This window comes from Leopardus geoffroyi, chromosome E3 (assembly GCF_018350155.1).
Source record: "Leopardus geoffroyi isolate Oge1 chromosome E3, O.geoffroyi_Oge1_pat1.0, whole genome shotgun sequence".
Lineage (NCBI taxonomy): Eukaryota > Metazoa > Chordata > Mammalia > Carnivora > Felidae > Leopardus > Leopardus geoffroyi.
Window position 1 is genome coordinate 33,226,972 of NC_059340.1, and position 25,664 is coordinate 33,252,635.

The 25,664-nt window shown below is 40.4% G+C and overlaps 1 protein-coding gene and 1 long non-coding RNA gene across 4 annotated transcripts in view; both read right to left on the bottom strand.

Annotated features, from left to right (window-relative positions):
- Positions 1–226: 226 nt before the first annotated feature.
- Positions 227–1,180, bottom strand: LOC123588936. The gene is made up of 2 exons (XR_006708076.1): positions 743–1,180; positions 227–505 (listed from the first exon to the last, which is right to left on the bottom strand). It is a non-coding gene; the product is annotated as an uncharacterized LOC123588936 (long non-coding RNA).
- Positions 1,181–1,352: 172 nt separating this feature from the next.
- ATF7IP2 (activating transcription factor 7 interacting protein 2) overlaps positions 1,353–25,664 on the bottom strand; it is a 60,802-nt gene continuing 36,490 nt past the window's right edge. For 2 of the 3 annotated variants that reach the window (XM_045460349.1, XM_045460351.1), the window contains exons 8-12: positions 21,939–22,012; positions 20,748–20,809; positions 19,997–20,066; positions 2,985–3,070; positions 1,353–2,373 (exon numbers count right to left, since the gene is read on the bottom strand). In XM_045460349.1, the coding sequence (XP_045316305.1) occupies positions 1,960–2,373; positions 2,985–3,070; positions 19,997–20,066; positions 20,748–20,809; positions 21,939–22,012 (706 nt within the window). In that variant the 3' untranslated portion in view covers positions 1,353–1,959. The remainder of the gene's footprint in view (positions 2,374–2,984; positions 3,071–19,996; positions 20,067–20,747; positions 20,810–21,938; positions 22,013–25,664) is intronic. The other variant, XM_045460352.1, reaches the window with a different exon arrangement.

The window sequence follows — 25,664 nt, forward strand, 5'->3', positions numbered from 1 at the left end:
GTTTTTTATGTTATTCTGTTTTTTTTCTTTCCTTTCCTTCTCTTCTCCCTTACCTTTCTACTCTCTTCTTTCTTCCCCCCTTGGAATCAGCCTTAGAGCTTCTGATTTGATTTTTGATCCATTCTTATTATATGTAAAATATGTATTTTTTCCCTCTCCTCTGGTCATTTAATCAGGCATTTTTACCCTATTCTTTTTACACCTTTTCTGTGTCTCCTTCTTATTTTCCTCTTTCTGGATTAAGCCTATGGTTTCTTTGATTCTCTGCCTGGTCTTTCTTTCCGCCCCTGTCATTTCTTCGTTTGGGATAGGTTTCTTCCCTTCTCCCTGGGCCCCCGCTTCTCCTTTTTCCCAGCGTTACTTCAGCAAACGAATCAAAGCACATGAGGCGGAAGGTCCAACTCCCCACCACGAGTAGCAAGATAGAGCAGCCAAAGACACAACAGTGCATGCAAGACCCTCTAAAAACACTTCCTCAAATGCCAGGCCCTGGACAGCGTATGACCTCTTTTTATTTTATTTTATTTTTTTTCAACGTTTATTTATTTTTTGGGGGACAGAGAGAGACAGAGCGTGAACGGGGGAGGGGCAGAGAGAGAGGGAGACACAGAATCGGAAACAGGCTCCAGGCTCTGAGCCATCAGCCCAGAGCCCGACGCGGGGCTCGAACTCACGGACCGCGAGATCGTGACCTGGCTGAAGTCGGACGCTTAACCGACTGCGCCACCCAGGCGCCCCAGACCTCTTTTTAATGTAGTAGTTGTCACAGGTGCAGGACATAGCACAAGCTGTTACAACACAGAAAGGCCAGAATCGGGCTCTTCCAGTAGAAATGTCTTAGGAGATAAAGACACAGGAGACCGTAAAATAATAGCTTTATTTATGACTGGAGATGTGAAGATATTCACAAAATGCCAAGGAAAACCATTCCTCGTTCAATTTTTGAAATCTCACAGCTCAGAGGACTGAGCTTTCACTACAAACCAGGAAAGGACGCCTCTCGAACAGACGATTCTTTACGCTAAGAGTTGGTGTTCCTTTTCTCACCACCCCACTGGGCCCTGAAGTACACGTATCCAGTCTGCTCACGGTTTCCTGGGGAGCTTGTGCTGGCTGCCGCCTCACTTTAGTGCCCCTCAGAGGAGTTCACGGGCCGCATCTCTTGGGGCCCCCTAGGGTTACGTCCTCTCTCCGAGTATGACGGCAGCCAGCAAATGAACAGAGAGTAGCACTGAGGAGTCAGCAAAGGAAAGCTTTGAACCTCAGGCAGACAACTCCATTTTCTGGAGCTGAAGTAGAGGGTTGGATACTGCTCTTATCAGAGATACTCTGTGTTTTGTATACACAGCACACAACGTGTAACTAATTTTATTATAGATATCGAAATATACAAACAAATTTAGGGAAAACCTCCGGGCTCTTTCCCCAGATGACTGACAGGGCCGAAAAGAAAAACACAGGGAGAGGGCAAATGACTAGCCCTTAGGATTTGAACAGAAGGAGAAGACATTTATTTTCGTAAAATCTTGGTGAGCACCCCAGGGATGACCCTTCCTCAGCAGAGAGCTGATTTTTCTTGTACCTACACTGACCACAAAAGCAGGGCACCGAACGCTGATTTCCAAAGGCGCAAGTGGCTGCTCGTATCCTGGGGCTTTGGAGATAGAACAGCAGCACCTCCATAGTCCCAGAGGTTATGTACACAGCACAGCCGAAGTGACGTGAGTCCAGGGAAGCGTATGTTTTAGAACATATCTTCTGGGAGTACTTACTGAATGCAAATCAGAAATTCATGAAACGAGACATCACTTACAACATAAGGACGAGGCCTGTCCCTGTTCAAAGGGTTCACAATCTGAACTGGCCCCTGGCAAATAGTGTTAGAGGAACACTGTAAACCAACAACGCAAAAATGAAAAAACAAAACAGTGCGATACAATAAATAATCACCAAAGACTTTTAGGTGAGATTTTCAGAAAACCCAGGGATAGATTTTATATCACAAAATGGTCCATATCGTCCAAAAATGTCTTTTGACTGGACGGTAAAATAGTATTTGTTGGAAGCTAAAAATTGAGATAGAGTACAGGCCATTGGGAGTGGTAAAGCTTTAATTTCTCCGATTTTCTTCCAAATAAACTTATTACTAGGGTCGTCATGGCAGAGAAAGAGGTGATAGCTTTCCACAGGGGCACACTTGGGGTTGATTTTAGCGATGTTCCAAGTCAGCGCGATGCCCCTGGGTCTCAGCACCCGCTTCACTTTGAGCTCAGGCTTCTGCGGGGGAAGCGTGTCTCGGATTTTGTCTACGAGTTCGGGCAGCAGTGGTGGTGGTTCTGGGAGAGGCGGCAGGTACTCAAAGGACTCAGGAGCCTAAAAACACATTTAGAAAGTTTAGCGAGCTGGCTCGGCGGGCTCTGGTAATTTACACGCGCGCGACTGCAGTTCTAAATCTACTTCCCAGTTTTCTGTCTGTTTCTCCAAATCCTCAGGACAAAAGGATGCTTCAAGACTATGTGGGGCTAGGGCCGGTCTTTTTAAGCATAAGCTGCTTTTGGCATTATGATTTGCACACTCTGCAGCGTCACTAATCCAGAACGGTGAGGTCCCAGACATTCTGGATCAATATTCCAGCTCATTTCCAACTTGTGTTCCCAAACGCTGTGCTAGTTTACGTGAATGGTGTGACTGTACATGAACACCCATTTCTCTCCACTGTCATCAACAATGGCGACTGCTCTTAAAAATCTTTTGTACACACACACACACCCACACACACACACACACACACACATTTGTATTTGCTTTAACTTTTATAGCTTCTGGAAGACTCCATTATTTTGACTGCATACATAAGGAGATGTACAACAGCACAGTTTCAAAAGCACAAGCTGCAAGGGGACCCAAACGTGTCTGCCTAGGTAAATGGGTACTTCCCCTCAATCTGGAAGGAGCATCCCTTATAGAGCATCTCCCATCAGTACCTGGGCTGCATTTTGTGCCACTGGGGTTGTCTCTTTTGAGGTTGAAACCGCTTTTGCGGGTGACTCCAGGGTGGATACTGAACTTTCTGTGAACACAAGGTATAAGAAGTAAAATTTATCTGCAACAATCAATTCCATAGCCTTTAAGCAAAGCTAGTTACGTCTACCTTAACTTTCTGTATCACAATTATACTGTTAAAACATATACTCCAAGTATTAGGAACCTTCAGACAACAAAAGATGACATAATATTCATATTATTTAATAATAATTAAATGTGAACTAAAGTTACAAAACTGTGAAATAAGATGACAAACTTTTGATAAAAATTCAAGACCCAAAGGTGCTAAATACAGCGAACTTTCCTTCAAATGGGACAAGAATTCTCCCCTTAAACACTGAAGTCACTATGTAAGCTGGAAGTAGGAAAAACTACACACAGGAGAGTGCTCCTGGCTCAGGGCTCTTATAGGTGGCTTGGGCTCTCTCAGGCCAACAGGATATCTGCAAACAGAGCCATCTGCAATCCTGTATAAATATGTGACACACACAAGTCCTAGGAATTCAAATGAAGTATTAGGCAGCCTGGAGGTTATAGGACTCTGCTGCGGAGGCTGCTTCAGCCTAGAGGGCATCGGATATACCACTGACCCTTGAACAACACAGGCTCGGTCCACCTAGACGTTGCTGTTTTTCATTAAATGTAGTACAGTCCTGTACAAATATTTTCTCTCCCTTGTAACTGTCAAGCCATTTTTTCTCTAGCTTACTGTATTGTAAGAAAACAGTATATACGACATAGAACACACAAACAGGTGTTGACTGTTATCAGTAAGGTTTCCAGTCAACAGTGGGTTGTTAGTAGTTACATTCTGGGGAGCCAACAGTCATATGCAGATTTTCTTTACTTTTTTCTTTTTTTTTTTTTAGTTTATTTATTTTGAGAGAGCAAGAGAGCAAGTGTGAATGGGGGAGGGGCAGAGAGTGGGAGACAGAGAATCTCAAGCAGGCTCCACACTGCCAGCGCAGAGCCTGATTCGGGCCTTTGAACTCTCGAACTGTGAGATTATGACCTGAGCCAAAATCAAGAGTTGGATGTACAACTGACTGAGCCACCTCGGTGCCCCTAGGCAGATTTTTTCTTTTTTTTTTTTGATAAAAATGTTTAATGTTTATTTACTTTTGAGAAAGAGAGAGAGGGAGAGGCAGAGAGAGGGGGATACAGAGGATCCGAAGCAGGTTCCGTGCCGACAGCAGAGAGCCTGATGTGGGGCTCGAACTCACAAACCATGAGGTCATGACCTGAGCCAAAGTTAGACGCTTAACTGAGTGAGTCACCCCACAGATGTTCAGCTGTGTGGAGGCTGGTGTCCCTATCCCCCACATTACCCAGGGTCAACCATAAATTGTGGACTGTGGTAAGGGGGAGGGGAGGGAAAAGGGAGAAAAAGGAGAACAGAAGAGAGCTGGTGAAGGGAAGAAAAGGGTACAACAGAGAAAATGTGAGCCTAAGGGAGAGACAGAAGGTTTTAGTTGGCCCAGGACAATGTTCTGAAGTTGTATCCATGTAGTTGTATATAATAATATTTTGCTTATTTAAAAAATTTTTTTTTACATTTATTTATTTTTGAGAAACAGAGTGAGACAAAGCATGAGCCAGGGAGGGGCAGAGAGAGATGGAGACACAGAATCCGAAGCAGGGTCCAGGCTCTGAGCAAGCGGGTCAGCACAGAGCCTGATGGCGGGGCTCAAACCCACGAACTGTGAGATCATGACCTGAGCCGAAGTCGGAGGCTCAACCAACTGAGCCACCCAGGTGCCCCTATTTTTTTTAAAATAAGCTCCTTAAGTGGGGTTTGAACTCACAACCCTGTGATCAAGAGCCACGTGCACCGCCGACGGAGCCAGACAGACACCCCAACATTTTGTTCATATTTACTGTTGAGTAGCATTTAGCTGTTATTATAGATATGCTGCAACCTGTTTCTCCATTTATCCACTGATGGACATTTGCACTGTTTCTAGTTTGGGGCTACATGCATAAAGTGGCCACAAACATACGTGTCAAGTCTTTGTGGATGTGGGTTTTCATTTCTCTTGGGTCAATCAATACCTAAGATTAGAATAACGCGGTCACATGGTAGGGGTGCAGCTGACATAATGAACCGCCAAATCACTTCGAAAGTGGTTTTACCATTGTACATCCCTACCGCTACGGCCTGGGAATTCTAGGCTGTTCCACATCCGTGCCCACACTCTGTGTATTTTCAGTTGTTCTCCTTTGTAGCCATGTTGTGGCATCTCATTCCAGTCTGCATTGGCCTGGTGAGTAACGATGTCGAGGATGTTCTCTCGTGCCAGTCGACCATCCCTACAGCTTCTACAGTGAAGTGTCATCCGTTTGTTGGCGTTTAATTGGCTCTTTTTCTCCCAAGCATCTTAAGGGAGAAGCTCTTCAGATCGCTCATTTTTGACTTTCCATTTTTTCTAATATAAACATTTAATGCTAGTAACTTCCCTCCCAGCACTGCTCTATCTGCTTCCCTCAGATTTTGCTGTTCCAATTTTCATTCTGTTGAAAACATTTTCAAATTTCCCTTCTGACTGCTTTGACTCCTGGGTTATTTAGAAACGTGTTTGGTCTGCAAATACCTAGGGATTTTCCAGCGATCCCTGTTACTGATCGTGAATTTAATTCTGCCGTGTCAAAGAACATACCCTGTAGGACTACAGTCCTTTTAAATATACTGGGACTAGTTTTATGGTCCAGAACACAATCTATCCTATCGCATGTTTCATATGCACTTAAAGAGAAGGTATATTCTGCCATGGTTGAGTTGAGCGTTCTACAAATGTCAGTTAGCTTAAGCTGGGTTGGTAGTGTTGCTCAGGTTTCTACATACCCTGTCAATTGCTGAGAATGGAGTCATGGAACCTCTAATTCTAATGGCTTATTTTTCTATTTGTCATCTCAATCCTATAAGTTTTTGCATCAGGAATTCTGAAATGCTGTGATTAAGTACATACACATGTAGGTTTCCCAGGTCTTCCTGTTGAAATGACTGCTTTATCATTAGAGATAGTCTTCTTTACCCCTGGTAATATTCCTTGTTCTCAAGTCCATTTGATGGTAATACCGTCACCCCAGCTTTCTCACGACTAGCGTCTGTATGCTTTTGCATACCTGTCTCCCTCCATCCTTTTAACCTCTCCATGTATTTGTATCTGAAGGGCATCAGATAATTATCTTATAGTTGGATCTTGTTTTCTTATCCAGTCCAACAAGGTCTGCTTGTGAATGTAGTATTTAGACCACTAACACTTACTCTAATTATCAGTATGGCTGGGTTTAACTCTACCATCTTGCCTTCTGTTCTCCATTAGTTTCGTTTGCCCTTTGCATTTTTTGTGGCTTCTCTTAGATTATTTAAAAATTCCATTTTATCCTCACTATGGTCTATTAGCTATACTTGCACTTAAAAAAATTACTGCTCTAGGCATTACCATATGTATCTTCAATAACTTAGTCTGTTTTCAAGTAACCTACTAATAAAACGTTAAGACCCTCACAAAAGCATACATCCATTCCTGTCTTATGCACCACTATTGTCATATATTAACTTCTACATATATTATAAACTCTACAACATGGTATTACATTCTTTCACATACAACACTTTCCATCTGCTATCATTTTCATTTTGCTAGAAGAACTTCCTTTATTTTTTTTTTTCTGCAAATTTTTATTTAAATTCTAGTTGCTTAACATAGCGTAATACTGGCTTTAGGGGTAGAATTTAGTGATTCATCGTTTACACGTAACACCCAGTGCTCGTCATTACAAATACCCTCCTTCATGCCCATCCCCCATCTCCCACCCCCCCCCCCCCATCAACCCTTAGTTTGTTCTCAATCATTAAGAGTCTCTTATGGTTTGCTTCCCTCTCTCTCTTTTCCCTTCCCATACGTTCATCGGTTTTCTTTCCTAAATTCCACATGAGTGAAATCATATGGTATTTGACTTTCCCTGACTGACTTATTTCACTTAGCATAATATACTCTAGCTCCTTCCCTGCTGTTACCAATTATAAGATTTAATTCTTTCTGGTGGCTGAGTAATAATCCATTGTGTCTGGGTGTGTGTATGTATGTGTATTATCGTACACATACATACACAAACACCTTTAATCCATTCTTCAATTGATGGGACACTTAGGCTCTTTCCATAGTTTGGCTATTGTTGACAATGCTGCTAATAAACATCAGGGTGCATGCACCCCTTAGAACCTGTATTTTTATATCTTTTGGATAAATACTTAGTAGTGCAATTGGATTGTATGGTAGTTCCATTTTAAAATTGTTGAGGAGCCTCCATATTGTTTTCCAGAGTGGCTGCACCAATTTGCATTCCCACCAACAGTGTTAAGAGGGTTCCCCTTTCTCCATATCTTCACCAACATCTGTTGTTTCCTGTGTTGTTAAATATTAGCCATTCTGACAGGTGTGAGGTAGTTTCTCAGTGTGGTTTTGATTTGTGTTTCTCTGATGATGAGTGATGTTGAGCATCTTTGCAGGTGTCTGTTAGCCATCTGGATGTCTTCTTTGGAAAACTGTCTATTCATGTCTTCTGCCCGTTTCTTAACTGGGTTATTTTTGGGGTGTTTAAGTTCTTTATAGATTTTGGATACTAACCCTGTATCAGATATGTCATTTGCAAATATCTTCTCCCATTCCTTACGCTGCCTTTTAGTTTTGTTGATTGTCTTCTTTGCTGTGCAGTAGTCTTTTATCTTGATGAAGTCCCAATAGTTTATTTTTACTTTTGTTTTCCTCGCCTCTGGCGATGTGTCTAGTAAGAAGTTGCTACGGCAGAGGTCACAGAGGTTGCTACCTGTGTTTTCCTCTAGGATTTTGATGCTTTCCTGTCTCACATTTAGGTCGTTCATCCATTTTGAATTTATTTTTGTGCATGGTATAAGAAAGTGGTCCAATTTTCCCAACACCATTTGTTGAAGAGATGGTTTTTTTCCCATTGGCTATTCTTTCCTGCTTTGGTAAAGATTAGTTAATCATATAGGTGTGGGTCCATTTCTGAGTTTTCAATTCTCCATTGAAATGTTCCACTGATCTATGTGTCTCTGTTTGTGCCAGTACCGTATTGTCTTGATGACTACAGCTTTGTAATATAGCTCGAAGTCTGGAATCGTGATGTCTCTACCTTTGCCTTTATTATTCAAGATTGCTTTGGCTGTTCAGGGTCTTTTGTGGTTCCATACAAATTTTAGGATTGTTTGTTCTATCTCTGTGAAGAATGCTGGTGGTATTTTGACAGGGATTGCATTAAATGTGTAGATTGCTTTAGATCATGTAGATATTTTAACAATTTGGTTCTTCCAGTCCATAAGCATGGATTTTCCCCCCCATTTCATTGTGTCCTCCTAAGTTTATTTTGTAAGTGCTCTTTGGTTTTCAGAGTACAGACCTTTTACCTCTTTGGTTAGGTTTATTCCTAGGTATCTTACTGGTTTTGGTGCAACTGTAAATGGGGTCGATTCCTTGGTTTCTTTTTCTGCTGCTTCATTACTGGTGTATAGAGATGCAACAGAAGTACAGAGATGTACAGAAGTACATCGATTTTATATCCTTCAACTTTGCTGAATTCATGTATTAGTTCTAGCAATTTTTCTGTTGGAGTCTTTCAGGTTTTCCACAGTAAGTATCATGTCTGCAGATAGCAGAACTCTGACTTCTTCCTTGCTGATTTGGATGCCTTTTATTTCTTTTTGTTGTCTGAGGCTAAGACTTCCAGTACTATGTTAAATGATAATGGTGAGAGTGGATATCCCTGTCTTGTTCCTGACTGCAGAGGAAAAACCTTATTTTTCCCCACTGAGGATATTGGCTGTGAATCTTTTGTATATGGCTTTTATGATGTTGAGGTATGTTCCATCTATACCTACTTTGTTGAGGGTTTTTATTAAGAATGGATGCTGTATTTTGTCAAATGCTTTTTCTGCATTTATTGAGACAGTCATATGGTTCTTATCCTTTTATTAATGTGGTATTATCACACTGATTGGTTTGTGAACATTGAACCACCCCTGCAACCTAGGAACAAATCCCACTTGGTTGTGGTGAATAATTCTTTTAATGTACTGTTGGATTCAATCTGCTAGCATCTTGTTGAGAATTTCTGGGTCCATGTTCATCAGGGATATTGGCCTGTAATTCTCCTTTTAGGTGGGGTCTTTGGTCTTGGGATATTATATTAATAACTCTTCCTTAAATGTCTGTTAGAATTCCCCTGGGAAGCCATCTGTCCCTGAACTTTTGTTTGTTGGGAGATTTTTAATTACAGATCCAATTTCTTTGCTGGCTATGGGCCTGCTTAAATTTTCTATTTCTTCCTGTTTCAGTTTTGGTAGTGTGTATGTTTCTAGGAATTTGTCAATTTCTTACACATTGCCCTGTTTTTTTTGGCAATTTTTCATAATATTTTCTTAAATTTTTTTTTGTATTTCTGTATTTGCGGTGATCTCTTTCATTTCTAATTTTATTTGGATCTTTTCTCTTTTCTTTTTGGTAAGTTTGGCTAGGAGTTTATCAATTTTATTCTTTCAAAGAGCCAGCTTAGTTTCACTGATCTGTTTGTTTGTTTCTATATCATTTATTTCTGCTCTAATCCTTGTTTTCTCCTTCTCCTGCTCACTTTATTTGCTGTTCCTTTTCTAGCTCCTTAAGGTTAGGTGGCATATTTGACTTTTCTTGCTTCTTCAGGTAAGCCTGTATTGCAATATTCTTCCCTCTTAGCAGAGCCTTTGCTGCATCCCAAAAGTTTTGCACGGTTGTGCTTTAATTTTCAAGCACGAGTGGGAGAGGGACAGAGAAAGAGGGAGAGTCCCAAGCAGGCTCTGTGCTATCAGCACAGAGCCTGATGTGGGCCTCGAACTCACAAACCATGAGATCATGACCTGAACTGAAATCAAGAGTTGGATGCTTAACCAACTGAGCCACCCAGGTGCCCCAACCCATTTATTCTTTAGTAGGATATTCTTTAATCTCCATGTATTGTGGTCTTTCCAAATTTTTTGTTGTGGTTGACTTCAAGTTTCATAGCACTGTGGTCTGAAAATACGCATGCATGATCTCAGTCTCTTTGTGCTTGTTGAGGGCTGATTTGTGATCTATTCTGGAGAATATTCTATATGCACTTGAAAAGTATGTGATCTATTCTGGAGAATATTCTATATGCGCTTGAAAAGTATGTGTATTCTGCCACTTTAGGATGAAATGTTCTGAATAAATCTGTTAAGTCCATCTGGCCCAATGTGCCAATCAAAGCCACTGTTTCTTTGATTTTCCGTTTAGATGATTTGTCCATTGCTGTGAAAGTGGGTTGTTGAAGTCCCATACTACTATTGTGTTATTATCTGTGAGTTTCTTTATGTTTGTTATTAATGGATTTGTATATTTGGGGGCTTCCACTTGGGGACATAAATATTTACAGTTGTTAGATTTTGTTTTTAATTTATTGTATTTATTTTTTCATGTAGTTTATTATTTATTTTAGAGAGACCACACACGTGTGAATGGGGGAGAGGGGCAGGGGAGGAAGGGAGGGAGAGAGAGAGAGAGAGAGAGAAAGAAAGGGAGGGAGGGAGAATCTTAAGCAGGATCCATGCTCAACGCAGAGACTAACGTGGAGCCTGGGATTATGATCAGAGCTGAAATTGAGTCGGATGGTCAAATGACTAAGCCACCCAGATGACCCACAACTGTTAGATCGCCTTGATGGACAGACCCCTTAATTATGATATAATGCCCTTCTTCATCTTTTCTTAAGTCTTTGGTTTAAAATTTAGTAATTCTGATATAAGTATGCCTACTCTGGCTTTATTTTGGCATCCATTAGCCATGATAGATGGTTCTCCATTCCTTTACTTTCAGTCTGCACATGTGTTTAGGTCTAAAATGAGTCTCTTCAGGAAACCATCAAAACCCTAGAGGAGAAAGGAGGAAAAAACCTCTCTGACCTCAGCTGCAGCAATTTCTTACTTGACACATCTCCAAAGGCAAGGGAGTTAAAAGCAAAAATGAACTATTGGGACCTCATGAAGATACAAAGCTTCTGCACTGCAAAGGAAACAATCAACAAAACTAAAAGGCAACCAATGGAATGGGAAAAAATATCTGCAAATGACATATCAGACAAAGGGCTAGTACCCAAAATCCATAAAGAATTCACCAAACTCCACACCCGAAAAACAAATAATCCAGTGAGGAAATGGGCAGAAGACATGAACAGACACTTTTCCAAAGAAGACATCCAGATGGCCAACAGGCACATGAAAAGTGCTCAACGTCACTCCTCATCAGGGAAATACAAATCAAAACCACACTGAGATACCACCTCATGCCAGTCCACAGTGTGGAGGTTCCTCAAAAAATTAAAAATAGGTCTACCCTATGACCAGCAATAGCACTGCTAGGAATTTACCCAAGGGATACGGGAGTGCTGATGCATAGGGGCACTTGTATCCCAATGTTTATAGCAGCACTTTCAACAATAGCCAAATTATGGAAAGGGCCTAAATGTCCATCAACTGATGAGTGGATAAAGAAATCGTGGTTTATATACACAATGGAATACTACTTGGCAATGAGAAAGAATGAAATATGGCCTTTTGTCACAACAAGGATGGAAATGGAGAGTGTTATGCTAAGTGAAATAAGTCATACAGAGAAAGACAGATACCATATGTTTTCACTCTTATGTGGATCCTGAGAAACTTCACAGAAGACCATGGGGAAGGGGAAGGAAAAAAAAAGTTAGAGAGGGAGACAGCCAAACCATAAGAGACTCATAAAAACGGAGAATAAACTGAGGTTTGATGGGGGCTGGGAGGGAGGGGAGGGGAGGGTGGGTGATGGGCATTGAGGAAGTCACCTGTTGGGATTAGCACTGGGTGTTGTATGGAAACCAATTAAACAATAAATTTCATATTAAAAAAATAAATAAAATGAGTCTCTTGTAGGCAGCATATACGAGACTTGTTTTATTTATCCATTCTGATACTCTATGTCTTTTGATTGGAACATTTAGTCAATTTACATTCAGAGTAGTACTGAAAACATAGGAATTTAGTGCCATTGTGTTATCTGTAAAGTTGGTGTTTCTGGTGATGTTCTCTGTTCCTTTTGGTCTTTTTTCCCTTCCCCACTCAGAGTCTGCCCCTTTAATATTTCTTGCAGGGCTGTTTTAGTGGTCATGAATTCCTTTAGTTTTTACTTGCACAGGAAACTCTCTCTCCTTCTATTCTGAATGATAGCCTTGCTGGATATGCAGCCTGACTGCACATTTTCCCCGTTCAGCATGTTGAACAAATCATTCCACTCCTTTCTGACCTGCCAAGTTTCTGTGGACAGATCTGATGTGAACCTGATTTATTTTCTCTTATAGGTTAAGGACATTTTCCCCCTTGCTACTTTCAGGATTCTTTCCTTGTCTATGTATTTTGTGAATTTGACTACGATATGCCTTGATGATGGCCAGCTTTTGCTGAATTTAATGGCAGTTCTCTGTGCTTCTTGGATTTTGAAGTCTGTTTCCTTATTAGGGAAGTTTTCAGCTATAATCTGCTTAAATAAACCCTCTCCTCCTTTTTCTTTCTCTTCTTCTTCTGGGACTCCTATGATACAAAAGTTTACACATTTAAGGAGTTGCTGAGTTCTCGAAATGTACAATTATGATCCAATACATTTTTTCCCTCTTTTTTTCTGCTTCATTATTTTTCATAATTTTATCTTCTGTATCACTCATTTGTTCCTCTGCTTCATCCGTCCTCAGTGTCACTGCATCCATCTGGGTTTGCATCTCAATTACAGCATTTTTTATTTTGGCCTTTGACTAGTGTTTTGTTCTTTGATCTCTGCAGTAATGGATTCTCTAAGTGTCTTCTATGCTTTTCTCAAGCCCAGCTAGTATCCTTGTGATTACTGAATTCCTCCGTCTTGTCATTTTGTCTGGGTCACTGGTCTGTGTGTGTGATTGTTAGCAAAGTCTGTTGTATTCCTACTCTTGAGAATAATGGCTATTACGGGGGTAAAAAAAAAAAAAAAAAAGCTAGATCCTAAGTGTGTTTTGGTGTGCTTGTAAAAGAAGTAGATCCATAAATAAATAAATAAATAAATAAAGCAATATTTAAAAATAAATTAAAAAAAAAAAGAAGGTAAATCCTGGGTGTGCTTTGGTCTGCTTGTTAAAATAAGTTAGATCCAAAAAACAAAACAAAAAAAGGAAGCTAGGTCCAGTTTCCCCTAGAGCCAAAGCTTTGCAGCAGTCTAAGATCAGTGACTTTGTGCATGAGGTGGGGGGGGGGGGGTGTCTGTGCTGGCCTCCCGGGGGTGGAGCCTGCTATGCTGATTCTCAGGTGAACTTACCCTAATGGAGGCGCATCTGCGGGGGGGGGGGGGTGCTTGCTTGGTGTAAGCGGCTCTAGCCTCCACTGGATGCACTGTTTTGCTCATTGAAGTCGGTCCGTGCTGATGGGTAGAGGTGGGGGGACTGAGGGGTAGAGGGTGAGGGGGTGGGGATGGCACTGCCTTGCTCTCTCCTCCTAGGAGCTGGGAGTTTGTGCCCTCCACCCTTCAGGACGCCCTCAGAGAAGTGTGAATCATCACCTTTCTTGTGTGCCCCAATGCTGCCAAATCCCTGCCTTCACCCTGCCTGTGTCTGAGTTGTCCACCTGCCAGGCAGCACGGTACTGCTGTGTTCTATGTTGGGTGCGTGCCTGGGTTTCAAAACTCCAAACTCCAAGACGCAGACCCCCGCTGATCCTCTGGGGGAGGGTCTTGCCTTGCTTTTGCCTTTTGCTAGTCTGTCCCAGAAGAGCAGTCGCAGAACTGCACGGCGGTTCGGAGTTCACTGTAAACTGCAGAACAAGGCTGGCACCACCCGTTCTTTTTGTCCCCGGAGAGGCCATGCCACCACTCCCACACATACTCCAAGCAGGGGAACTGTTTCTTCCTGTGCCACCCAAGGGATCCTCAGACCACAGTGCCTGCTCCCAGGTCTCCACCCTCCTTCCCCACCTGCTAAGCCCACCAGGCACGGCCACAGCGATGGCGTAGACCTCTAAAACTTGAGACTCTGCGCTCCACTGCTTGTAATAACTTGCAGCAGTCGGCCTTTCTTCTTTTCCCGGTTGATGGTTTCGAGGAAGATTTTCTTCTTGTGCAATCCGCTGCAGGTGTTCTCTCTCTCTCTCTCTCTCTGTTGCTCCCTTCTCTGTGATCAGGGCTCCCTTCCGTTCGCAGCACCCACAGCTCTTTTCTCCCCTAAATCAAGTCTCTGCAGCTCCCCTTCCACAATATGGCTGTTTTTCTACTTTCAGTTGTGCAGTTTTCCTCGGTCAGGCCTCGGATCAATTTCCTGGGTATTCAGAATGATTTGGTATTTATCTAGCTGTGTTCAAGAGAGGAGGCAAGTTTAGGGACCTCTACCCCTCCCAGAACTTCCTTTATTTTTAATAATGGAGGTTTACTGGCAACAAATTTTATCTTAAAAAGTCTTTTTATATATATATTTTGAGAGAGAAAGAGCATGTGTGTGGGAGGGGGGAGAAGCAGAGCGAGAGGGAGTCTGAAGCAGGCTCGTCTCCACCAGTAGCACAGAGCCCAATGTGAGGCTCGAATTCACGAACCATGAGAATGCATGAACCTGAGCTGAAACCAAGAGTCGAATCCTTAACTGACTGAACCACCCACACGTTCCTATCTAAAAAAGTCTCAATTTTGCTTTCACTTTTGAAAGATATACTTGGTAAGGATTTTTCCCCCCGGCCTTTTAATGATGTCATTTGACTGTCTTTTGGTTTGCACAGTTCCAAATGAGAAAACTGAATTATTCGTTCTTCTCTCTATATTTTATGATACATTTATTTTTTCTTAAAAACAATTTTTGTTTTTTTTCTGATTGCTTTTAAGATTTTTTTCTCTTTATCCCTGGTTTTCAGGAATTGATTATGAGGTACCTTGATATGGTTTTCTTTGTATTTATCCTCCTTGGAATTTCCTGAAGTTCTTAATTATGTGGGTTTGTGCTTTTCATTAAATTTAGAAAACTTCTGACCATACATGTTTGTAGGTCCACTTGGTATTATCCCACAGCTCATTAAAAAACTCTTACTCCTTTTTTCCCCAGGCTTTTTCTTTTCTCTTTTTAATCTTCCTTTAATTTGGATAGTTTCTTTCTAAGCTATTTGGTCAGGTACTATTTCTTCCAATTTACCAATTTGTTTTCCTTCTTCTGTGTTTAATAGGCTGTTTTTTTCCAGTCACTGAATTTTGTTTTCTAATTTGGTTCTATTTTATATATTTTCTTTCTCTTATTATGTTCCTGTGTACTTCTTATCTTTGAGCATATTTCTTTTTTCTTTTTTCAATGTAAATTTTTTATGTAATCTCTACCCCAATTTGGAGCTCAAACTCCAGATCAAGAGTCAGGTGCCCCAGTTTGAGCATATTTATATCACATCTTTCAAAGTCCCTGTCTGTTAATTTTGTCATCTCTGTCATTTCTAAGTTTGTTTCAAATAGATTGATTTTTCTCTTGGTTATGGATTCCATTTTTAAAAAAAAATTTTTTTTTTTTTTTTAATTTTTTTTTCAACGTTTATTCATTTTTGGGACAGAGAGAGACAGAGCATGAACGGGGGAGGGGCAGAGAGAGAGGGAGACACAGAATCGGAAACAGGCTCCAGGCTCTGAGCCATCAGCCCAGAGCCCGATGCGGGGCTCGAACCCACAGACCGCGAGATCGTGACCTGGCTGAAGTCGGACGCTTAACCGACTGCGCCACCCAGGCGCCCCCCAAAAAAATTTTTTTTAACATTTATTCATTTTTGAGAGAGGGACGGAGCATGAGCGGGGGAGGGGCAGAGAGAGAGGGAGACACATAATCTGAGGCAGGCTCCAGGCTCTGAGCTCTCAGCACAGGGCCTGACGTGGGGCTTGAACTCACAGACCATGATATCATGACCTGAGCCGAAGTCGGACGTTTAACCGACTGAGCCACCCAGGCGCCCCTGGATTCCACTTTTTTTTTTTTATCTTTGTATCTCTAGTGACTTTTAAATTGGATAATGGATATTATAAAATGTAAATGGCTATATGTCGAATTCCATTCTCTCTCATTTTAAACAGAACACAGTGAGCTTTGTGTGGTAAGCCATCAAGTTACATGTAGTTCAGCTTGATCGTTTCGAAGTTTGTTTTTAGATTTTATTAGGGTAAGGCTACAGTTGCCTTTGCTCTAAGATGAGTTTACACCCAGATATTCAGAAGACCCTGCCACTATAGCTGGTCAAAATGGAAACATTTCCTACCTGTGAGCATAAAGCTCTTTGGTCATTCTTTGCCCAGATGTATTGAGTTTCACTCTACCCATGTGTGGCTTAATACTTCAGTAAGGCCTCAAGAGCATTCTATGCTAACCTCCTGGGGCTCTTTCTCTGAGTGGCTTCCCGATTCTGATACTATAGTCTTCCCCTTCTCTCCAGCTGCCTTAGCCTCTCTGGAGGCCAGTCTCTGTCTCCTCACCTCAGCAAGACAGACATTCTCTGCTTGGGAGCTCCTACCGTGTACCACAGTCTAGGAAGGGAGTTGGGACAATCTGTACAGCTCAGCTCATTCATTGCCTTCTCTCAGGGGTTGTAGTTCCTATCCTGCAATATCTGAAAAGGTTTTTAAAAATTACATCTTGTTTAGTTTAGTTTGTTTATGGCAGAAAAGGGAAGTCTGGGATCATTTACTCACATCACTACTCTCTATATATACATTTATAACTTTTTTCTCTTGTTATATTACTAACACGTTTTCATCAACACATGTACTTCTTCTACAGCATTATTATTTTTTTTTTTCAACGTTTATTTATTTTTGGGACAGAGAGAGACAGAGCATGAATGGGGGAGGGGCAGAGAGAGAGGGAGACACAGAATCGGAAACAGGCTCCAGGCTCTGAGCCATCAGCCCAGAGCCTGACGCGGGCCTTGAACTCACGGACCGCGAGATCGTGACCTGGCTGAAGTCAGACGCTTAACCGACTGTGCCACCCAGGCGCCCCACTGCAGCATTATTTTTAATGGCTGAATACTGCTGTACCATATAAATGTGTGCAATCAATCCTATATTTCTAGGAATTTAAGGGCTTCCAAGGTTTTATCACAAATAGCACTGTGATGAACATTTTCAAAGAATTTGGGGGTCAAAAGGCTTCCATATTTGTTAAGTTTCTGATATTGATAAAAATGTCGTCCAGAAAGATTCACACTCCCATTCACAGTGTGCAAAGATTATATTTCTTTTAAATCTCTTTAGTGGAAAATCTGCCGCACTAATTGAACATTTTGGTGGGAAAGTAAACTATGTGATAAACATTGTGCTAAAAGGATGGGAACTTACAGATTAATAAAGACACGGATGCTGTAGAAAGGAAGTTCCAGTGCTTTCCGGAAGACATATGGAAAGAAATGATTACAGGACGATGTGATCAAGCTAGAATATGGGCGTGCGCTAAATACCAATGGTAAGGAGAACCCGGAAGGAACAGTGTAGCCAAAGTGTCTAAACTGAATATGAAAGGATGAAGAGAGGGGACATGACACAAGCCTAGGGAGGCCCAGAGGGGAGAGGCGTCCCAACAAAGGGAACCACACACGTGGAGGTGGTGAGGAGAGAAGCAGCGCTACCTGTTGAGAGGCGATTAAGGCACAGCTAAGGGATGTGTAGAGCATAAGCTCGAAAGGTTTGCAGGGTCTACGTCATTGAGGCTTCTGTCGTGCTAAGGAGTTTCGATTTTATCGTACACAGGTGTGTACACAGGAAGCAGTATTTCAGTGACCGCTTGCAAGAGTCACCAGAAGCACTAAATTTAGGGCAGAAACATTAGTTACTAGGTTGACAGAAGACCAGGCTACAGGTGATGGAATTCTGAAATAAGAAAATACATGGACCAGACCGGTTGGCTTTCCAGGAGACAGAAGTGATGGGCTTGAAAAGTGACGAGACCGTGGAACGAGGCAGATCTAAGCGTCAACAGTGTTTCCTTTTGTCTAGGAAAACTGTCTAGCTTGGAAAATGGAGTGAGCTGGTGATACCATTCATCAAGACTGGGAATACAGGAGACAGTCTAGGTTTGACCTGAGAAACGAACTTTTATTGAGAACTGGATATTCTACAAGATAAACAGACTCATGTTATCATGGGTCAGCAGCATGAATTAGCATGATCTCTCTGTCCAACTGCTAGATTTCAGACTAAAGCCCCCCAAGTTAGAGGTCAGATTTATCTTCTTAAGCAGTGACGAATCTGTGTTCCTACTTTTTATTTTATTGTGTCTCAAATCCTGTACTTTGGGGAATAAGCTGAGGGACTCCCTGGGCCTGCAAGGCAGAAAGAATTACAAAGCCATAGGATGCTCACACCCAAGTATGGGTAAACAAGATTAGGTGAATAAGGATAGAGAAGGGGGGCAAAGGTCCCCAGAATAGAGGAGGGGGCAAAGGCCCCCAATACAAAGGTATATGAGGTAAGCAAGATAAGGTATTCAGGGCAAAAGGGCTGCCCAATTTAGTACTATAGAAGAAAGCTGCTTTCACAGGAAGGAAGGACCAAATTAGGTAAACAGGTAAATAGGGCTACAGACCTCGGTGCTGTGGGTGAAGCTGCCCAGAGGGGAGCTGATTAACAAAAGAAAGGTGTCTTGTTAACCCTGAGGTTATGTGCTCTATCTGTCTTATCCTCTAGGCTAGCCAAGATAAACAGACACGGGGCCTCCTGTCTGCCCTTAACAACCATCTACCCATCTGCCTGGTGTCAGGATTTTGTTTTGTTATTAACCCAAACCCCTAAACCCCTTCAAGACCCCCTTTCCCTCACGTCCATGAGTTACTGTTCACAGTTTCATTGCCTCTTTGTGCACGTCCATTACCATGTTTGTAAGCCTTCTGATCCTAATAAAAACGGAGCAAGGACCCTTAATCGGGGCTCTTGTCTTTTCCCAGATATTAGCCATCTCTCGCTTTTAATCCTGTGTCCGCTCTCTTGCTGGTCAAGAGAGAACTTTAGACTTAGAGTCTACGGCACTGTACCATGTAGTTTAGAAACAATTTGTAATCTGAATTAACCAACTGATTATTATAGATTCCAATTCATTTTCAGATTTATATTTCTAATTTTCATCACTAAACTGGAAATTGAAGGGTTTCTTAATTCTATCATGAAGTACCTGGAGATTTCAATGGTTCCAACCTTTGTTTGGGTCCACAGTTGAAAGGGGAGAAGGAGTTAGGCTATATATTTCCTATGCTAATCTCCATTTTTAAATATTACACAATTTTACTAATGCTAATAAGTAATATTTCAAGAGTTTATCAAGACTTTCAAAACCATTCAAGTCCAGTTATTAAGGGCTGAAACTCTATAACTCATTACTAGTCCCAGATGACTATATTTTAGTTCTTTCTCTTTAAATCTGAGAAAGAGGGCGCTGTTCCTCTTCCCTTTCATGCTATGCCCAAGCTTCCTCTCACAGTGCTATTGTTATAAAGAAAAAAAGGTGTGTACCAGAGAAGAGATTCATAATAGCCCCAAACAACCCAATGTCTTTCAGCGAGTGAATACAAACTATTTTATACATCTATACCACAGAATATTACTCAGCAGCAAAAGGGAATACTACTGATACACAACTCTGGTGACCCTCTGAGGGAATTATGCTAAGTAAGGAAAAGAAGCCAATCTCAAAAAGATACACGCATATCATCACAGAACACCCACAGATGGTTGTGTGATTGGATTGTGGTGACCATCACATGAATCTCTACATGCTAAAACTGCACAGAACCACACACACGTATACTAACACACTGAAACAAACTTTATAAATGTGTCAAATGCTTTCTGAATTGTTAGCTTCCATCGTACTTAAGAAGGAAAGACAACTCCTTTACCTGCGTTGCAGTTTGATCGGGCTTCTTTTGTCAGATCAATCACAGAATCAAATTTCTTTTTCTCTGTGGCCTGAAAAGTTGTTGTTAAAGAAACAAGATTTTGCCTCCATAACAGAACATATTTTTTAAAAAATAAAACACAAATTTTAAATTACCATTTAGAAGATAGAACATCCTGTAAGTCCTTAAGGCTTAATTTAATTCTACTGTGAGAGAGCAGCTCAGGAAATTCTACGTGGTTTTTCACAATATGACTAAGCAGAGTCTGAGTTAATTTGGTAAGTAAGTATGGTTTTGAAATATGTTTATCATTAAGTGTTTGCTTTTATTTTTTTTTTAATTTTTTCTCTCTCTTAATGTTTATTTTTGACAGAGAAGAGTGCCTGTGCCTGGGTGCATGAGAATAGGAGGGGCAGAGACAGAAGGAGACAGAGGATCTGATGTGGGCTTTGTGCTGACAGCAGAGAGCCTGATCCCAATGCAGGGCTTGAACTCATGAACTGTGAGATCACAACCTGAGCCAAAGTTGAATGTGTAATCAACTGAGCCACTCAAGTGCCCTATTTGGTTTTTAATGTTTAAGCTAGACTGGACCATGGGTATGCCAACTAGTCAGACATTAATTTCACAGAGAATGAATCTCCCAAAGAACGAATAACAAAACTAAGTCATCCAACATGTAGCAACACTCAAGTTCACAGAACTAACATATTCAAATAAACAGCACTCAGAAACAATATTTATTACCTACCTGAACTTCTGCTTCAGCATTTGGTGGACTGTTAGAATTTCCTGATGTAGGTTTTCCAGTGTCTGAAAGACAATTATTAAAATACCAACATTTGACAAGTTTATTAAGCAATTAAATATTTATGAACTTTGTAATATATACAAATGCTAAAACACAATAATGAGGATCCTAATTAACCATTTAACAAGTATGGGTACATAGCCACAAAAAGTAATTCAGTGGACATACCTATTCCAAAGACCAAGGAACAGTGCAAACAAACAAAAAATCTAATTTTCGTTCAAAAGATTTTGTTCTTCTGTGACTTTACAACTGTATTAGTGACTCTTTTTTGAAAATCCATCTGTAAATTAATACAGCATTTGAGGAAAGACTTGGAAAGGTGCACATTTTTTATTCACAGTATTTCTAAACTAGACTACTGGAGAGGGCTGAAGAGCATTCTATCCAGAACCAGTAGAAAATCTCAGATCAATGCTTAATATCCCTTGTAACTATCTGATTCACAATCTTAACAGTCCAAACCCTGGGGGCAATTCAGGAGATACATAAGTGGAGGCAAAGCTTTCTGAAATCAAGATGCAAATACTCTAAAATAGTAAAACGTGAAAAGGAAATGGATAATTTTGAATGAGAACTTCTAGGCCAACAAGAAAGCCATTTTAAAAGAGACGAACTTTAGAAATCTTAGGTTAAAGATTTTTACGTAAGTGAAATAAGACAGAAACTCTAAAGAACAACAAAGTATTCTCACAGAAACTAAAAGTTAAAACATCAAAGATGCAAAACAACAGCCAGACTTTAAATATTAAGTGGACTGTAAGGTAACTTAAAAGACAAAACAAAAAGACAAACAAAAAACAAATCTGTTCCCCCAACACAGACCAGAGCAAACATGGAAAAATAATGTATACGAAAGGGTAAGTAGTTTTAAAACTCAAAAAGCCATTAAACACAATAAACAAACAAAAGGCCATAAATTGATAAACACGAGTTTAAAAAGAAACCTCAGTTATATCAAGGAATCGTTTACTTATTCAGATATTATTAACCGCAGACATAAATTAAAACACTTTTGGAACCAGAATTAAAATATTTATTTATTGAAAGATAATATTCAATTCTCTATTAGAAAAAAACTGATTTAAGTTTTCTAATTTGATAGATGATATTTTAATCAACTTCAGATACCTGTTGGATTTGATGTAATTGGAGCTGTCAAATTAGGACTTTCCACAGAAATCAACATAACATCATCATTGTTACTAAAATGATAAAGAAAATTAAAAACAAAAATAAACTAAACATGATTAGGCTGAAACATGCAATCAGTGGTTAGAATTCTGACTTAACATTTCATAACTGACACGTTTTAATCTAACAATTGTGGGCAGAGGGAGAGAGATGATAAGTATACAATATACATAAGTGTTCAACACATACAAGTCACTCTAACATGTATACTTGCCTTCATGAAAATTAAAAGTACAACTGAAAGAAACCCATTAAGACACTTAGACTCTTCCAGATACAGGACTATAACAAACAAAGCTATAACAAATTAGTTCTGCCACGATTCTACATTGTATCACTATAGTAGAAATAGTTACCATACATTTACTAAACTAAACGAAGTTGGTAAATGATTGATTGTGGTTACAGAATATCCTGAGTCAGAAGATTGTCTTCAGCTCCCATTTGACCCAGACTCCTTTCATGAGTTTATATTATTTTTTAAAGTTTATTTATTTGAGAGAGAGGAAGGAAGAGAGAGAGAGAGAGAGAGAGAGAATGGGGGAGGAGGAGAGAGCGAGGGAGAGAGAATCCCAAGCAGGCTCTGGGCTGTCAGCAAAGAGCTCAATCTCATGAACCACGAGCTGAAATCAAGAGTTGGATGCTTAACCCACTGAGCCATCCAGGTGCCCTGAAATAAGAGAGGCCTAAACATAATTCCTTCTTTTCTTTTTTTTAAAGTAGGCTCCACCCTGGGCATGGGTTCCCACAGGCCTTAAACTCACAACCCTGAGATCAAGACCTGAGCTGAGATCAAGAGTCAGACACTCAACCGACTGAGCCACCTAGGTGCCCCTACTACTTTCGTGAGTTTGATATTTAAAATCAGAATCTTTAAGAAAATCTTGACAAAAATTTCATTAAGCCCATAAAATTGTTAGATGAATTGTCTATGTACAGAGTTACACCACTTTCTAACTTAAAAAAAAAATTAATGTTTATTTGAGAGAGACAGAGTGTGAGCAGGGGAGGGGCAAAGAGAGGGAGACAGAGAATCCAAAGCAGGCTCCAGGCTCCAAGCTGTCAGCATAGAGCCCAATGCGGGGCTCAAACTCACAAACCGTGAGATCCTCACCAGAGCCAAAGTCAGATGCTTAACTGACTGAACCACCCAGGTGCCCCTACACCACTTACTTATAGATGTTTTAAATTTGAGCTTTTGTATTTAGGTCTATGATCCATTTCAAATTATTTTTGTATATGGTGTAAGCTAAGAGAGCAGGTTCACTTTTCTCCTCTGGTTATTCCTGCAACAGTTGTTGAAAAGACTATCTTTTTTTCCAACAAATTACCTTGGGAATTTTTGTTGAAAACCACTGGATCATATGCATATTCTCTAACCTGTCCACCGATTTGTAGGTCTATCCTAAACACCACCACATAAGTGCTGTCTTAATGACTATAACTTTATAAAAGTCTTGTTTTTTAATGTTTGTTTATTTTTGAGAGAGGGAGAGAGACAGAGGGTGAGTGGGGGAGGGGCAGAGAGAGAGGGAGACACAGAATCTGAAGCAGGCTCCGGGCTCTGAGCTGTCAGCCCAGAGCCCGATGCGGGGCTCGAACTCACAGACAGCGAGATCATGACCCGAGCCAAAGTCGGACACTTAACTGACTGTGCCACCTAAGTGCCCCAACTTTATAAAAGTCTTAAACTTAGGTAGTGCATGTCTTTCAACTTTGTTCTTCTAACACTGCTTTCATCTTCTAGATCTTTTGTACTTTATGTAAGTTTCAATCAGCTTGTTACTATCTATAAAAAAAAAAAAAAAAAAAAAAGGCCACCAGGATTTTGATTGAGACTCCACTAAACATATAGAACAATTTGGGTGAAGTGACATTAATAATGAATTTTCTGATTTGTAAACATGACGTATCTCACCCTACATTTAGGTCTCCTTTAATTGCAGCAATTTCTTGTACTTTTAAAAACTAACAGATGAGTTTTTTAAGAGCAGCTTTAGGTTTATAGCAAAATTAAGTGGAAGGTCCAGAGAGTTCCCATGTACTTCTTGTCCCTAACCAATCTCCCACCCACAACTTCCCCATCAAAATCCTGTATCACGGTGGTATGCTTGTTACAGATGATGAACCTATATTGACACATCATTATCACTGTCAAAGTCCACACTCTACAATTGGTTTCACTCTTCGTGGTGAATATTCCATGAGTTTTGACAAATGTAAAATGATATACATCCACCATTATAGAACCACAGACGGTAGTTTCACTGCCCTAAAAGCCCCTGTGCTTCACCTCTTCTTTTCTCCTAACTCCCTGGTGGTATTTGATCCTTTTCGTGTCTCCATAGTTTGGTCTCTTCTAGAATGTCATGTAGTTAGCATCACAGTATATACAGCCTTCTCAAATTGACTTCTTTCATTTAGCAATATGCATTTAAGTTTTTTCTGGATCTTTTCATAGCTGGAGAGCTCATTTCTTCTTGAGTATCGTGTAATATTCCATTGTCTTGAATGTATCGGTTTATTTACATAATGAAGGACACCTTGGTTGCTTCCAAGTTTTGGCAGTGACGAATAAAATTACATTTTATATGATTCTATTTTCTCTCCTTTCTTAGCCTATCAGTTATACTTCTTTTTTAGATGGTTCCCTTAGAGTCTATATGTTTACAACGAATCCAAGACTACTGGCAAATAACACTATGCTGCTTCACAAGTAGGGCAAGTACCTCCCAACAACAAAATATTCCTAATCTCTCCTGCCTTTTCCTTGTATCATTGCTATCATTCATTTCATTTAAACAAACACACACATACATAAATACACTGTTGCCATTGTTTCCAACAAACTCTTGTCAAATCACTTAATAAGATGAATAAAAGCTTGCGCTCTACCTTTGCTTATTACGTCTCTGACAATCTTCTTTTCTTTCTGTAGATCTGCTTTTCTGATTTATTTTCCTTCTCTGTAAAGAATTTTTAACATTTCTTGCAAGGCAGGTCTACAGGCAACAAGCACACTAAACTTTTGTTTGTCTGAGAAAGTCTGTATTTCTCCTTTGATTCTGAAGGAGAATGTCACAGAGTACAGAATTTTAAGTTGGTGGTTTTTTGTTCTCTCAACATTTCACTCCACCCTCTTTGTGCTTACATAATTTCTAAGGAGAAGTTGGAGGTAATGCTTATCTTTGCTCAACTATGGGTAAGGTGTTTTTTTCCTCTGGCTTGTTTCAAGATTTTATCTTTGATTTTCGGAATTTTAAAAATCGTATGCCCAAATGTAGATGTTGTTTTTTTTTTTTTTTTTTTTGTATTTATCCTGCTTGGTGTTTTCTGAGATTGCTGGTTCTTTGACTTGGTATCTAACATTAATTTGGGAGAAATTCTTCATCATGATTGCTTGAAATATTACTTTTACTCCTTCCATCAGCCTCCTCCCCTTTTCTATCCTTCTGGTGTTCCCATTATGCTTATGTGCCTTCGTTTATAGTTGTCCCAACTTCTTGGAGATTTCTGTTGTTGTCTTTTTCTCTTTGCTTTTCTGTTTTCAAGCTTCTATTGTCATTCTCAAGCTGGGTGAAGCTTTCCTCAGGGATGTCTATTCTAATAAGCCCATCAAAGGCATTCTTGTTGCTGTTTTGATCTCCAGCACTTCTTTTTCAT